Source organism: Rhinopithecus roxellana, chromosome 15 (assembly GCF_007565055.1).
Source record: "Rhinopithecus roxellana isolate Shanxi Qingling chromosome 15, ASM756505v1, whole genome shotgun sequence".
Classification (NCBI taxonomy): Eukaryota; Metazoa; Chordata; class Mammalia; order Primates; family Cercopithecidae; genus Rhinopithecus; species Rhinopithecus roxellana.
Window position 1 is genome coordinate 90,557,247 of NC_044563.1, and position 16,262 is coordinate 90,573,508.

The 16,262-nt window shown below is 39.0% G+C and overlaps 1 protein-coding gene across 1 annotated transcript in view; it reads left to right on the plus strand.

Annotated features, from left to right (window-relative positions):
• The first annotated feature begins 3,416 nt into the window (after positions 1-3,416).
• The window catches only part of CTR9 (CTR9 homolog, Paf1/RNA polymerase II complex component), a 28,877-nt gene continuing 16,031 nt past the window's right edge, over positions 3,417-16,262 (plus strand). The window contains exons 1-8 of the mRNA XM_010384807.2: positions 3,417-4,089; positions 5,292-5,390; positions 7,593-7,832; positions 8,313-8,430; positions 9,398-9,487; positions 12,797-12,945; positions 14,590-14,697; positions 16,072-16,179. Of these exons, the coding sequence (XP_010383109.1) occupies positions 4,045-4,089; positions 5,292-5,390; positions 7,593-7,832; positions 8,313-8,430; positions 9,398-9,487; positions 12,797-12,945; positions 14,590-14,697; positions 16,072-16,179 (957 nt within the window). The 5' untranslated portion in view covers positions 3,417-4,044. The remainder of the gene's footprint in view (positions 4,090-5,291; positions 5,391-7,592; positions 7,833-8,312; positions 8,431-9,397; positions 9,488-12,796; positions 12,946-14,589; positions 14,698-16,071; positions 16,180-16,262) is intronic.

Here is a 16,262-nt window from a genome sequence, read left to right on the forward strand (position 1 = left end):
AAATATATCTATATCTATATCTACACACACATATAATTATATATAACAAATTATACATATATATCACTTGTTAAGATCAACTTTCTTCACTCCTTTTTAATAATTAGCATATTTAGCCAGATGTGGTGGTGTCCGCCTATAGCCCCAGCTACTTGAGAGGCTGAAGCAGGAGACTGCTTGAGCCCAGGAGTTTGAGGCTGCAGTGAGCTATGATCATGCCACCATACTCCATCCTGAATGACAGAGTGAGACCGTGCCTCAAAAATAATAAATTAATTAAATAATTAGCATATTTTATCAACATATAAAACAACTTACTCTTCAGATTGGCTAAATGTATATATTTACCAACATTACAGCCAACTGCAATATCAACAACATAAAACTAAGAATCTTAGCAATCTATTTCGAACACGTACTCAACAAAACCCACAGTGGCCAAATACACTAATTGCTTTGCCTTGATCTAGTGCACTCAGGCTCAGTATGGAGCATGGCGTTTTGTGAATGGACGTTATGCAATCATGCCAGTTGAAATAAATTATTTGAAATCGCTCCAAAACTGGTTCTACAGCTCTAAAACATCTAATTTCATCAGTGTCTGCTACAGTTAGGGAAAAACAAAAGGTTGCTTGTAGCAACCTGTACCAAGAGTGTAGTTTAAGTCTCAATTGTTGCCAGGCCCCTGGTAGGTGATTCTCTCTTCATTGTCCTCGCTGATTCCTTGCAGGCCACCTTCCTCTTCATGCCCTCTGTGTGCTAGAATTCCTCAGGCTGGGAACTAGGCCCTTCTCTTGTCACTCTCCATTCTCTCTCTAGATTATCTAATCTAATCTAATACAACAGTTTTAAAATTTATTTTTATGCCAATGGCTCTCAGACTTACTTCTCCAGGTTAGAAACTGTCTTCTGAATCACAGATCTGTATATCCAATAACTGACTATCTGAAATCTGCATCTGGCTGTTGCAGAGACAGCACAAACAACACATGTGAAATCGAACTAGTGGTCTACCCTTGCCCAAATGTGCTCCTCCACTAATCTTTCCTATTTTAGGAAATGACACATCATTCACCCAGTTGTTCATGCCAGAAACTGGATGTCCTTCTTGACACTACTTTTTCAGTGACCCTGGCCTATATCCAATACATTGGCAAGTCCTAGTGACTAAGGTATCAACAGATGATTGATAGACAGATAGATGATAATCTTAAATCCATCCACTTCTCTCCACCTCCACTGTCTTAAACCTGTTCCTATTTATCATCTGTGACCTGGACAGCAGTTTCCTAAGTGGTCTGCCCACATCCTCTCAAGACACTTTCCTATCCATCTTCCACAACGTAGCCAGAACAATCTTTTAAAATCAATTCTTTTTTTTTTTTTTTTTTATTTTTAGATAGAGTCTCACTCTGTCGCCCAGGCTGGAGTGCAGTGGTATGATCTTAGCTCACTGCAACCTCTGCCTCCAGGGTTCAAGCGATTCTCGTGCCTCAGCCTCCTGAGTAGCTGGGATTACAGGTGTGCACCACCACACCCAGCTAATTTTTGTATCTTTAGTAGAGACGAAGTTTCACCATGCTGCCCAGACTGGTCTTGAATTCTTAAGCTCATGCAATAGGCCCACCTCGGCCTCCCAAAGTGCTGGAATTACAGGCATGAGCCACCACGCCTGGCCAAAATCAATTCTCTTTTATTCTTTCTCCCTCTCATTGACACATACACATCACTTAAAACCTTTCAATCACTTTGCATGTAAGATAAAACCCCAAATCATTAATATATACTAAGTCAAAAGAAATTCTGAAGGACAAAAGCATTTAGATAAAAAAAGTTTACTTACAAAAACACTTGCAAAAGTATACAAGTGAATTTAGGCTTTAGAAGAACTGATACATCAAATGCACACACACCAAGGTTTACAGTTAGTTGCTTCATGGTAGGAAAACGGCAATTTTCTCATATGACTGCCATATGACCCCAAGCTCCCACATATCTTCAAACTGCAGCATTACAAAAGTCAGCAATTAAATTGTAAAAGAGTCAGTAATATATGGGAAATGCTGAAAGTTTTGTTCACTTTGGAGACTACAGATAGTGTGATACTGTTCTTTCACGGTTTATTTCAGAACACAAAGTATTTTGTTTTTCCTGTGGGATATAATGTGTACACTCACTCATTTTGGACACAGGACAAGATGTCAGTTTTGCTTTATATGAATAAAGCCCAGCATGTCTGGGTACTTCTTATACCAACTTCAACTTATGCCACTCGCCCCCTCATTTTCTACATTCTAGTCACATGACCTTCTTGCAGGTTCTCAAAGCTCTTCCCCAACATGCTGTCCCCTCTGGTACACATTCTCCTACGTACTTTACCTGTCAAACTCATTTTCCCAGATGCAACTTAATGTCACTTCCTCCAAATCCCACTCTAAACTGAGTGCCCCAACTATTCAATCATGGCACTATGCATTATCAGGTATGATGCTTTGGATGCAAATAACTGAAAAACCAAACCTATCAATAGAGTTTTTAATATCAGGGAGGCTTTTGGGCATGGAGAATAACAATCGCCACTATTTGTACTTTTGTTTAATGCTTGCTTTATAAACTTTAAAATGTATTAAACAGTATTTCTGGGAAATTCTGTCTGATGCCATCCAATGCAGTATTCACTAACCACATGTGGCTATGGAACACTTGAAATATGACTAATCTAATTAAGGAATTTAATTTCAAAAAATTTTAATTAATTTAAATTTTGGAAAAACTAAAGTATGCGAACCTATTTTTTCAACTGCAAACTTTATGAAATCTAAACACAGATCCAATATTTCCACTTAAAATCAGGCAACTGAGACAAGTGTATACATGTGAAATACATACCGAATTTTCAAGACTTAGTATTAAAAATGTAAAAATTATCTGAATTTTTATATTGATTACATGTTGAAATGAGATTTTGGATATATCACGTTAAATAAAATATATTACTAAAAATACTTTTTTTTTTTTTTTGAGGTGGAGTCTCGATCCGTCCCCAGTCTGGAGTGCAGTGGGGCGAACCCGGCTCACTGCAACCTCCGCCTCCCGGGTTCAAGCGAGTCTCCTGCCTGAGTCTCCCGGGTAGCTGGGATTACAGGCGCCCACCACCGCGCCGAGCTAATTTTTGTATTTTTAGTAGAGACAGGGTTTCACCATGCTGGTCAGGCTGGTCTCGAACTCCTGACCTCAGATGATCCGCCCGCCTTGGCCTCCCAAAGTGCTGGGATTACAAGCGTAAACCACGGCGCCCGGCCTCTTCTGCAATTTTATTTAAATCACAAATACACTAGATCCTCTTACATGCTTCGAAGAACCAAAAAAAAAAAAAAAAAGACATGAATTATCACAATGATTACCGAATTAATTGTAAATTTTTTATTTAAACTAGTCACAAAGGTATCATAGGTATGACTTACACCCAACGGGGACCAAAAGATGAACTAATGATTGGGTTGCGGAACGAAAGACTGAATTATCCACAACAAGCTTGGGAAGACAACAGGATTGGCCAGGCCCATCCCAAGAGGTCCACGTCAGGCAGAGGCCCCGCCCACCGCGGGACCAAGCGGCTACGCCTTCCAAGCTTTCGTTTGGGGCCGAGCCAGCACTGAGGAGAGTCAAACGCCACATGGTTCCGAAGGTCCTGCAGGCTCTCGGGTCACACCCTACAGCCCTACAGCTGACACGCCAACGAAAGCTTCTGAACTGCCAACACCAAAATGGAAACACCGCAGCCACAGAGTGAGCTCGCGTAGGGCACGCTCCCGCGGGAGTGCTTCCGGGACAGGGGGCGGGGTCGCCGGAAGTGGCCCTCCGCCGTCGGCTGCTCGTTGTTTAAGCGGCTGACGGGAAGGAGAAGCCAGAGCTCTGGCGGCGCCGCGGGGCGGCAGTCAAGACCAGAGCCGGAGCCGTCACTCACCTCTGGACTAGCCTGAAGCGGAGACTACCGGCTGCGAAGCGGCGGGGCGAGACACTTGCTCGCCTTCTGACCTCATCATGTCGCGGGGCTCCATCGAGATTCCCCTCCGGGACACTGACGAGGTAAGTGTCGTGTATGGAGGCGGGTGGGGGCCGTGAACTTGTACGATCGCCCCCACCGACTTCACTCGACTTCGTTTCTGAAGCGAAAGCATCCTCCTTCCCTAAGAGCCCTGATCAAAATCCCTGGCCAAGGTCTGATCATCATCTTCTTCAGCCCCTGTGCCCTCTCGGGCAGGGAGCACCGCGTCTCTGCAGCCTCAGGGCCACTCGGAGAAGGAGTTCTTGAAAGTTCCTCTCCAGCCTATTCGTTTTTGACAGTGCGCTACTCGTTTCCTAACCAACACGCGGGAGCAGAGATGTGAGAGTACCCGATAAACTGTAAAACACCTTGCAGATTACAGAGGTGGGCTCTGATGTTACCGGGGTTTATATGCTGCTCAAGCTGAAGATCTTTCCCTGGGAATATATAGGAGGTCATCTCTTCTCCCTTAGAAACTCGAGTCTGTCATGGTGCACTATGTTCTCTATATCAACTCTCCTTCAGCGAGATAGCCCAAGATTTAGCCGCCCCTGTGTGCTGATAGAATTTAACCTCCTCTGGTTTACCTATGTCTCATTCATGGGTGGCCTGTGGCTTGTCTGAGTAAAGCTCTCAGCTTTGATGTTCAGTCTTCTTGTATATCTTATACTCCTACTTTTATTTTTTTGTTTGAGAGGTAATATTGAGGTATAAAATTCAGTGGTTTTTAGTGTATTCGCAAAGTTGTGTAGTCATTGCCTCTAATTCCAGGACATTTTCCTATTATTATTTTTGTGCTTACAGTCAGGACTGACTGTTACACGCAGGTGCCACCTCCATGATTAATGTGTGCAGTGGCATTCAACTTTGCATGGCCTGTAGGGTCATGCATCTCAAGGAGTCAGACCTATGGCATGAGAGTCTCTAGGGTGCTTATCTGCACTTTACTTGGATTCTATGTTAAGTAGGATTTTGTTTTGTTATTTTTGAGTAAGCAGACCATTTCTAGCATTTTATAGTTCCAGTGATTTGGGGACAAGTAGCAGGTCTGTGCTCTTACTTTATTATAGTATTACCTAATTGTCATGTATTCCTTAAACATTAACATGTATTAGCTCAACCGTATTGAAAGTGAACACGTACTCTATGTATATGCATGTTGATTATATTCAAGAAAAGCAGCACAGATGAAATTTGAATTTTAAAGCGGAATAAGAGTTAAGACCTACATTTTGTATTTTAGGTCATTGAACTTGACTTCGATCAGTTACCGGAGGGAGATGAAGTTATCAGTATTCTGAAACAGGAACACACACAACTGCACATATGGATTGCTTTGGCGGTCAGTATTCATGTAGCAAATATTTTTTATTTGTTGACTAGGAAAATATGTAGTTTCTGTTTTCAGATATAGTAATAGCCAGCTTGGCTGCATGATAGATTAATTATACCATGTGTATGGAAATTAATTGTGTTAATAATTTATGAAACAATAAGGCCATTTTACTAAGTGATATGCTACTCTACTGGTGAATTAGTCTATGTTGGTAAAGGCAAAATTCATTTAAGTACTACTCTATATTGAATATGTGATTATTTAGTGCTTGTTCAGTGAAGGCTGGCTTATGGTTTATAGACAAGCTGAAAAAAAGGAAAGTGCTTCTGTGTGAACATTGCTGCTTAACATTGTTTCCTATAACAATAAAACATTTCCCTTAAAATATTCTAGAAAGTGATTAGGCTCCAGGAAAACCCCACGGAAGTTCTTTTGGGTGAAGTTTATCTCAGGCTTACGTTTTTTGTCCTATTTAGTCTCCTTCAATGTGAATCTTACTAGAGATTCTCAAGAAAATCCAGTCAGAAAGCCTAAAATTCTATATCCTCTACTCGCCAGCATCAGCTGCATAATGATGTTTCCTTTTTATAGGAATAGGAAATATAAATGTTACAGTCATTATTCCTAAGGAGATGTGCCACATTGCTTTCATACAAACATGCAGAAGAGTCTCCTAATATTGTCTTGAAGAATCAGAGAAATAGGTCTGGAATTGGGCTTATATCCCATGCTCAAGACTGCTCTAAGAGTTTCTTCCTTTTGGATGTGGATTTACAGAGAAGTATTTTCAGTGACAAGCAGTGCCTTCTTGACTTGAAGTGCCAAGTTTGCTTATTCCATGGAGACCAAGCCTCCTTGTCACACACATTTTTTAAAACCATACGGTAATTTAGGGGTGTGTGTGTGTGTGTGTGTGTGTGTGTGTGTGTGTATATATATATATATATTTTTTTTTTAAGTACATATGCCTTCCTTAACAGCACTTAAACAAAAATTAGAATATTGGAGGATTAGCGTGGCACCTGTAGTAGAATAGTTTAATGAAACATTGTGGGATATAGATTTTTATAGGGAAAAGAATGTAGGCTTTGGGGTTAGATAAGTCTCGGCATGGCTGCTAACTAGCTATGTGACCTTAAACAAGTGATCTAACTTCTGAGCATATGTCTGCATTTAAAATATAGAGATGTTAGCATCTACCTCATAGAGTGGTTGTACAGATTAGAGAATATGTATATGAAATTCCTTTCATGGTATGTGACCAATGGTCAGTGGTTAGTAAATGGTGGATATTCCACATAGAGACAGAGTCTCTCTGTTTTGTCCAGGCTAGACTCAAACTCCTGGGCTCAAGCCATCCTGCCACTGCAGCATCCCAAGTAGTAGATTACAGGTGCATACCACCACACCTAGTGGATATTTCTTTTATTATTTATAAGTCAAACAGATGCCTAGAGAATGTATTAAACAGGCCCAAATCACAGATAATTTTTGGTAGATCTAGAACCAGAACCCAAGTTTTCTATTTAGAATTCTTCATATCTTTTACTATTGTTTTCTCTCTTAGGCTCCACTTGTCTGAAAATTTTAGTTAGAAATCAACTATTGCTAGATAAGTAGCAGATTGGGAACATTTTGAGTCATTCCAGTTTTTTAAACAGCTTTATTGAAGTCTAATGGATTTATAATAAATTGCACATATTTGACATTTACCATTTGATAAGTTTTATCATCTGTATATACCTGTGAAGCCATTACCACAATCAAGGTTAATGAATACATCCATCACCTTCCAAAACTGTCCTCTGTACCACTCCCCACAAGCCCCCCACCCCACCCCTAATCCCTGTGCCAGATAATGACTGATCTGCTTTCTGACACTAGAGATTGTTTTATGTTTTCTAGAGTTTTATATAAATAGGATCACACAATATGTACTCTTTTTTTTGGTCTGATTACTTTCGTTCAGCATAATTACTTTGAGATTTATCCATGTTGTAGCATGTATTAATAGTTCATTCCTTTTCATTGTAGGATAGTATCCTTTTTATGGATACACCACAGCTTGTTTATCCATTCACCTGTTAATCAACATTTTGATTGTTTCCAGTTTTTTGTTATTACAAAAAAAGCTGCTATAAACATTTATGTACAACTTTTTATATGGACATGTGCTTTAGTGATTCTAATTTGTTTCATTACCTATAGCTGGAATACTACAAGCAAGGAAAAACAGAAGAGTTTGTAAAATTGTTGGAAGCAGCACGTATAGATGGCAATTTGGACTATAGAGACCATGAAAAAGACCAGATGACTTGCTTGGATACATTGGCAGCGTATTATGTACAACAGGCTCGGAAAGAAAAGAATAAGGACAATAAAAAGGATCTTATTACACAGGCCACCTTATTGTATACAATGGCCGATAAAATTATTATGTATGATCAGGTAAAAATAAAGTCAAATTTCTTTCCATTTATGAAGGGGGGAAAGCACATGAAAGCAAAATGTGTGTGAGAGCAGATTTTTTGAAAGAGTTTTTCTTCAAATAACATGGTTGATAGAGTCAAAAAGAAGAAAGGTTCCTCATTAAAATTGGAATGCTTTGGTTTTTGTACTGTTTAAGTAATATGGGCGAATTTAGTACATAAAACTTGCTCCAGTAATTTTATTATCTCCAGGTGAATTTCAAGGATATTTTAAGGAATTAAAATTTTTCTTTTGGTCATTGTTACTGGCGCAGAAGACTTACATTTAAGGATAATTTCTCATTTTGTAATTAAGAATTGCTTGTTAGTAGCTTAAGCACATTACATTTGATAGGGGAATTTGCATTGTGCTCCACCTCCTTGCTATTTGGTTTTCACTTTAGTGTTACACGTTAATGGTATATGGGGGTAAAGTCTAAGATAATATATTACTTTATAGAACCATTTATTGGGAAGAGCCTGCTTTTGCCTCCTTGAGGGTGACAAAATGGATCAAGCTGATGCACAGTTTCATTTTGTACTCAATCAGTCTCCAAATAATATTCCAGCCCTTCTTGGTAAGTGATCTTTGGCAACATACTAGGAAACAATTGTTTTCAGCATATGCCTACAATAGATTTCTTTGTAATAGCTTCTTAATAACTCAGCTAGACAGCACAGTAGAAGAGCTTTATGTTGTTACAAATGAAATTACCTACAACAAATATTGTTGAAATTGTAGAAATAAAATATATACCAGTTAAGAGTAATTATTATTTAGGCCAGGCACAGTGTGATTTCAGCGCTTTGAGACCCTGTCTCGTTATACCTGTAATCCCAGCCCTTTGAGAGACTGAGGCAGGAGGATCACTTGAGACCAGGAGTTCGAGACCAGGATTTCAAGACCAGCTGGGGCAACATAGCAAGACCCTATCTCTACAAAAAATAATTTTTTCAAAAAAGAGTAATTGGTTATTCACTTCTGAAGAGCCAATAAGCAATCTCTACTTAGACAACTTGAAGCTATTTCAATTACTATTTTGTAACATTTTTAAAACTTTTTTTAAGTTCAGGGGTACAAGTACAGGTTTGTTACATAGATAGACTTGTGTCATGGGGGTTTGTTGTGCAGGTTATTTCATCACTTAGGTATTGAGCCTAGTACCTATTAGTTATTTTTCCTGATCCTCTTCCTCCTCCCACCCTCCACCCTCCAAAAGGCCCCAGTATGTGTTGTTCACCACTGTGTGTCCATGTGTTCTCATCATTTAGCTCCCACTTATAAGTGAAAACAGGCGGTATTCAGTTGTCTGTTCCTATTGTTAGTTTGCTAACTTCATAACATTTCACATAAAAACAGGAAGTTTTATTTTTAGACAAATTAATATACTTTTATGAAAAACAAATTTTTAATATGAAATTTTGTTCACTATTTTCAAGTATTTCTTACTGAGCGATGTATTTAACTTAGGTAAGTTAGTGTAAAGCATAATAGACTTGTGGCCTTTAATCAGACACTATGTTTATTTTTAAAAATCTTTACAGGTAAAGCTTGCATTTCCTTCAACAAGAAGGATTACAGAGGAGCTCTTGCTTACTATAAGAAAGCATTGCGTACTAACCCAGGATGTCCAGGTAAGAGAAAAATTTATGTCTAAACTGTGTATGACCCAGCTTAAAACATTGAGGATTTGTCAGTTGCTTATGACGTTAGTTATGAAAAGATATTGTTAGATTATTGAAGTATCAGAATCATGATTTTTTTTTTTTTTAGTGCTACGTTTGAGTCAAAAACTGGATGGTAAGGCTAGGTGCAGTGGCTCATGCCAATAATCCCAGCACTTTGGTAGGCTGAGGCAGGAGGACCACTTGAGCCCAGGAGTTTGAGACCAGCCTGGGCAACGTAGTGAGACCCTGTCTCTACAAAAAATGAAAAAGTTACATCAGCATGGTGGCACACACTTGTGGTCCCAGCTCCTTAGGAGGCTGAGGCTGGAGGATCACTTGAGTCTGGGAAGTTGAGGCTGCTGTGAGCCATGATTGTGCCATTGCATTCCAGCCTGGGCAACAGAACGAGACCCTGTCTCAATGGGAAAAAAATAGATAGGGTCTGGGTGCACTGGTTCACACCTGTAATCTCAGCACTTTGGGAGGTTGAGGTAGAAGGATTGCATGTTGGGCCCAGGAATTTGAGAGCAGCTTCCACAACAAAGTGAGACCCCCGTCTCTATAGAAAATCAGCTGCACATGATAGTGCTTGTGGTCACAGCTACACAAGAGGCTAAGGCTGAAGGATTGCCTGAGCCTAGGCATTTGAGGCTGCAGTGAGCCATGTTCATGCCATGGCACTCCAGCCTGGGCAACAGAGCAAGACCCTGTCTCAAGAAAAAAAAAAGTCTGGATAGTAGATTATAATATAATCTTTTCGCCCTATATTATTTTTCTTTCCAAAATGTCATTCATGTAGCAAATTTTTATTGAGTATGTGACAGGCACTGTTCTAAACCCTGAGAATGTAGCAATTAACCAAAGAAACAAAAGTTCCTACCCTCATGGAATTCAGTTTTCAGTGGGCAAGATAAATAGTAAAATATGTATGATGTGTAAGCTACCAGTAAGAGCTAAGGAGAAGAATAAAGCAGAAAAAGGGTATGAGAAGCATCAGGAGTTGCTTAGAAAGGATGACCAAGGAAACTCATCAGAGATAGTAACATTTGTGTGAAGACCTAAAAAACAACTAGAAGCCAGGCAGATATATAGGAGAAGACCGCTCCTAGAGAGAGAGCATAGAAGGTACAAAGGTCCAGAGGAAAGAGGAAAGTTTAAGGAAGAGTAAGGAGGCCATTATTTCTGGAATGGAGAAAGAGTGGGGGTGAGAAGTAGTAAGAAACGGGGTCAAAACTATAACCAGGAACTGACTAATCACATAGGGCATCACAGATTATTGTAAGGACTTTAACTTTTACACCGACAGAGACAGGAAGCCATTGGAGGGTGTTGGGCAGAGGAGTGACATGATCTGACCTATATTTAAAAGGATTGTTAGAGCTTTGGGGTTGAGATTAGAGTGGGGCTCAAGGGGAGGGGGGTCAAGGACAGAAGTAGGGAGAGCAGGAAGAAGGCATCTGCAGGCAGGCAGGTCAGAGGTGATTGTGGCTCACACTAGGGAGGTAATAGTGGAGTTGGTACAAGTGGTCAGATTCTACATGTATTTTGAAAGGAGAGCTGATGGAGTAGATATGATGTATGAGACAGAGAGAAAGAGTCAAAGATAACTCCCTTGCACAAGCAATTGGAAAAGTAGTGTTATATTTTATTACATTTGGGAAATAGTTTAAGTGGAACTAGTTTTAGACATGAAAAGTTTGAAATACCTTTTAGACATATAAGTTGTGAAATTAAACAGTTCAAACTTAAAGCTTTTAGAGCTTTATCCTGAGCCTTGAGAAGAATGTGGCTATACAATCTGAGTCACGTAGCATGCAGTTGCAATTTCTGCCTTTTTTTTTGCTGTAAATAATTAAGATCAAATGGTGCCACAAATAAGACCCCCCTCACATGGAGCAATAAAATAATCTTTTTAGAATATAGCAATTTGTAACCAATCAAATTGCTGTAATATATGCACCTGGTGTTATATTTAAAAATGTTATAATCCTGCTAGAACTTCTCTGTTTCCCCCAAATAATTAAAACCTTAACTTTTTCACTTTGGAAAACGCTGATATCACTTATTTGGAGTCAGTACTTTTCCAGTGGCCGTTCTCACACCTTGCACCCCAGTAAACTCTATACTTAATCATATTTTCCAAATCCCGTTATTTAAAATTGATGAAGAGATCAGAAAGGCTGGAATTCAGGAAAGAGGTCTGGGCTGAAATCATGAACATACAGTGTATAAAGCTGTGAATGAGTGCAAATAGAAAAGAGGTCTGAAGGTGGAGCCCTAGAGCACTCTGACATTAAGAGATAAGGAAAATAAGGAAGAATCTGCAAAGGAGACTGAGAAGATAATAGCCAGAGGTATAGGAGGAAAATAGGGTAAGTGCATTGTCCTTAAAGGCAAATGTAAAATGTTTCCAGAAGATGATGACCAACAGTGTCAAATTCTGTTGTTAGGCCAAGTAAAATAAGGACAGAATTGATCATTGGATTTAGCAGCATACAAATCCATAGTGACCTTGATAAAAGCAGTTTTACTGGAATAGTGGGGTGAGAGCTTCACTGGAGTGTATTCAAGAGAAAATGGAGGGAAAGGAATTAGACATAGCAAGCGTAGCTAGATCTTTCTGGGAGTTTTGCTGTCAAAGGAAGAACAGACATGATTGACAACTGGAAAGAGATATTCAAGAGAGGATTTTTATAAGATGGGAGAATGTTTATGTATAGATGAGAATGAATGATCCAGTAGAGAGAAAAAATAGGGGAGGGTTGCTGGAGCAGTATCCTTGAATAGATAAGAGGGCATCTAGTGACCAGTATGGCGATTGGCTTTAGATGGGAACTTGTTTGTGTTTTGGCATGGTCTTGAAATGAGGTAGCACATGTGAGCATAGCTCTGAAGGGAACAATGGTATGTGCACATAATCAGTCACATTTAAGGTCTTAGTGGAACTTTTGTTCTCTGTTTAAAAATCATTCTTCAGTAATGAGAAATTGAAGATATGGTTAGCAGCGTTGTTAGAAGACAAGAAAAATACCAGTATTATAGTATTCTGTTCTGTGGTGAGAAATGTGTCGGTGATAGGGGAGAGGGTTGGAACGTGGTATGATGTAGCCTCCAAGGAAACCAAGTTTGTGATAGATCAAAAGATTTTATAGTGTAGTTATACTGAGGTTAATTTTGGGGATTTTGCAACTCACGAATAGAGAATGTTTAAGCATTTTTGTAATTGAACCCTAAAAAATGCCCTAGTTTAACGGATTGAATGACTTCATTTTATAGCGGAAGTTCGTTTAGGAATGGGTCATTGCTTTGTGAAACTTAACAAACTGGAAAAAGCTCGTCTGGCATTCAGCAGAGCCCTAGAACTCAATTCCAAATGCGTGGGAGCATTAGTTGGACTGGCTGTTCTAGAACTCAACAATAAAGAGGTATGTAAGTGAAAAAAGTATCTAGCTTCTAACTGCTTTGTCAAGCCCACAGCCTCTTACCTAAAACTCTTGGAGCCAGATGTGTCTTAGAAATTAAGACTACAGATTACAGAAAGGTACCTGTACTTTGTAATGTATAATACCCAGTTATTGGGGCACTACCCCAAAAGCAAACTTTTATTTGTGTGGCAAAATGATAGACTGTTCACACTAGTAGGATAGTGTTATAATTCAGGTAGTATTGCCACCAAATGAGTTTGCTCCAAGATTACCAAAAAAAAAAAAAAAAAAAAAAAAAAAAAAAAAAAAAAAAAAAAAAGCTTGTTTTTTAGAGCATTTAGATTTCAGAATCTCAGATAAGGGGTTGTAGACTTGTATGTCAGTTTGGAATGCTTCCACTGCAAGTAACAAAAAACACATCTCAGTGCCTTAAACATAAGGGCTTTTACTGTTTACTAAACCAGTTGTCAAAGGTCTCAAATTTGATAGCTCCTTGTCATCAAACCTATGATTTTATATAATTCTGTCCTCCCTTCCTTAATGTGCAGCCTTTCTTCATCATGTCTGTCACCTCATAGTCACAAGATGGCTGCAGCATCTCCAGCTTCTCATTATTACATTGATCTTATAAAGAGGGAGGAAAGGGAAAGGATAAAAAGGCTTTCTCTTAGAGAAGCCCTGTCTTGTATTGAGACGGAAGCTCTCCATCATGCTTCCCTTTATGTATAATTGTCCAAAACAGGGATGCCCAGGTTTCTCAGCCTCAGTACTATTGACATTTTGGGCTGGATAATTCTTTGTTGTAGGGAACTGTCCCTTCCATTGTAGGATGTTTATTTTAACAGCATCCCTGGCCTCTACCCACTAAATGCCGGTAGCATTCCTCCAGTTGTGATAACCAAACATGACTTCATCCTCAGTTGAGAACCACTACCTTAGGCCAGAGGAATAGATTATCTGGACTGGTATAGGTCAGTCATGAGTCATCTCCCAGGCCTGGGGAAGAAGGGAAGGGAACTTTCCTTCCTAAACTCAAAAGATTTTCACAGGCTACAAAATCTGGATTCTGTTAGGATAAGTGATAAAATGGCTGTTGGGTAATCCACCAGTATCAGTCATATGAAGAAAACAACTCGGATCAATAAAACCAAAGGTGGTAAAGGCCAGACATGGTGGCTATCACCTATAATCCCAACACTTTGGGAGATCAAAGCGGGAGGGTTGTTTGAGCCCAGGAGGTCAAGGCTGCGGTGAGCTGTGTTCGTGCCAATGCACTCCATCCTGGGCAACACATGAGATCCTGTCTGAAAAAAAATAAAAATGAATATAAATAAATAAAAACAAAGGTGGCTTTTTTGTGGGAGAAGTAGGGGCAGGGACTAATAAAGTAGGTAAGTCTCAAGCAAGAACTGAACAAGAAAATAAAAAGAGGGAAAAAAAAGTGACACACAAAAAAATTAAGGATTAAAAGGGAGATTTAATTACAAATGCAATACAGATATTTAAAAATCATAAGAGGCTTCTAATCCATTTTAGTGTCTGATCTTAGGGTTTATAACCTTATTTCTTGTGACTGAAGAAAACTTTGAAAAGTGCTAATTTAGTATTGTTTTCACTCCACCTTGTTGCAATGTTTTCTTTTAGGCTGATTCCATTAAAAATGGCGTCCAGCTTCTTTCCAGAGCCTATACTATTGATCCTAGCAACCCTATGGTATTAAACCACTTGGCAAATCACTTTTTCTTCAAAAAGGTAGAAATCATTTATTTTTAAATTCTAATTTTGTTTTTCTATACTGCAATCGATATTTTATTTCTTTTTTAAACTTGGAAAGAAATTTGAAAATGTCAGATTTTCCCCCCCCTCCAAATTATAGAGTTTGTTGTATTAGTTACGTGGGGGTACATACGTTTGTTTATTCATTTATTTGCTTAATATTTATTGACCCCTATATACTGTACCCAACACTGTGGTGGTGATGCGGAGATGAGTAAAACATGGTTTCTGTACTCAAGGAGTTTAGTTTCATAGAAAAAGCAGCCATGTAAACAAATGTAAGTGTAAAAATAAAGGTATCTACTCATTTATGGTAGAGAAATGAGGAAGTGGTCAGGTGGCTAAGGTGAATTTTCACCAAGGCCGCAGAGCTTTTGAACTAGGTTTTTAGGAAGAGGTCACTAGAGAGTTGAAAAAGGAAAGACACACAAATATATGAAATAGTATATAATATTTTTATGGTAGGCAGTGCTTTGGATTCAGATAGTGGAGCATTTGTGTAATATCAGAGTTTGGACATACTATGTAGGGAACAAGGAGTCACTGACGTTTTTGTTTATTTTGCATGTTGATCATGTTGTATTTTTTAAGTTGCCACTAATTCTGTAGAAGCAGTGGTATTTTAGGTTTCTTAAAATACTAAATCTACTGAGATTAGTGGCTCACGCCTGTAATCCCAGCACTTTGAGAGGCTGAAGTGGGAGGATTGCTTGAGCCCAGGATTTCAAGACCAGCACTGGCAACGTAGTGAGACCTCATCTCCACAAAAAATTTTAAAAATTAGCTGGACATGGTGGCACATACCTGTAGTCTCAGTTACTCAGAAGGCTGAGGTGGGAGGATCACTTGAGCCTGGGAGGTCGTGGCTGCAGTGAGCCATGGTGGCACCATTGCACTACAGCCTATGCGACAGAGTAAGACCCTGTCTCAAAAAAAAAAAAAAGTGCATTTTATGAATTTACTTATGTAATCTTCCCAGTAATTCTATGATGTAGGTAATCTTATTCCCATTTTGTGGATGGGTAAATTGAGGAAGAGTTAATAGTCTAAAGTCAATAATTCACTATGAAAGGAGCGTATGTTTCTACGGCCAGAGAGAGTAAAGCACTGTGGTGAATAGCTATGTGACCTTAGACTAACCACAGTGCTTTACTCTCTGGCTGTAGAAACATACTAACCTTTCATAGTGAATTATTGATTAGGCTATTACTGTTATAGCACTGAAAGGCAATTATTTATGGAGAAGATGGAAATGTATCTTACAGGTAAATGAAATGTTAGTCTAAGATAAAACAGCTATGCAAGCTAGTCTTATGAGTTCACTCAGTTGACTTTCTGATCTTCGTTCAGGATTATAGTAAAGTCCAGCATCTGGCCCTCCATGCATTCCATAATACAGAAGTGGAAGCTATGCAAGCAGAGAGCTGCTATCAGCTAGCTAGATCATTCCATGTTCAGGTAATTTTTTAACTTCTCTAAATGTCTAATCTTTTTACTTATGGTGTTTTAAGTCTTTCCAATACTTTTGTTCATATTGGTCT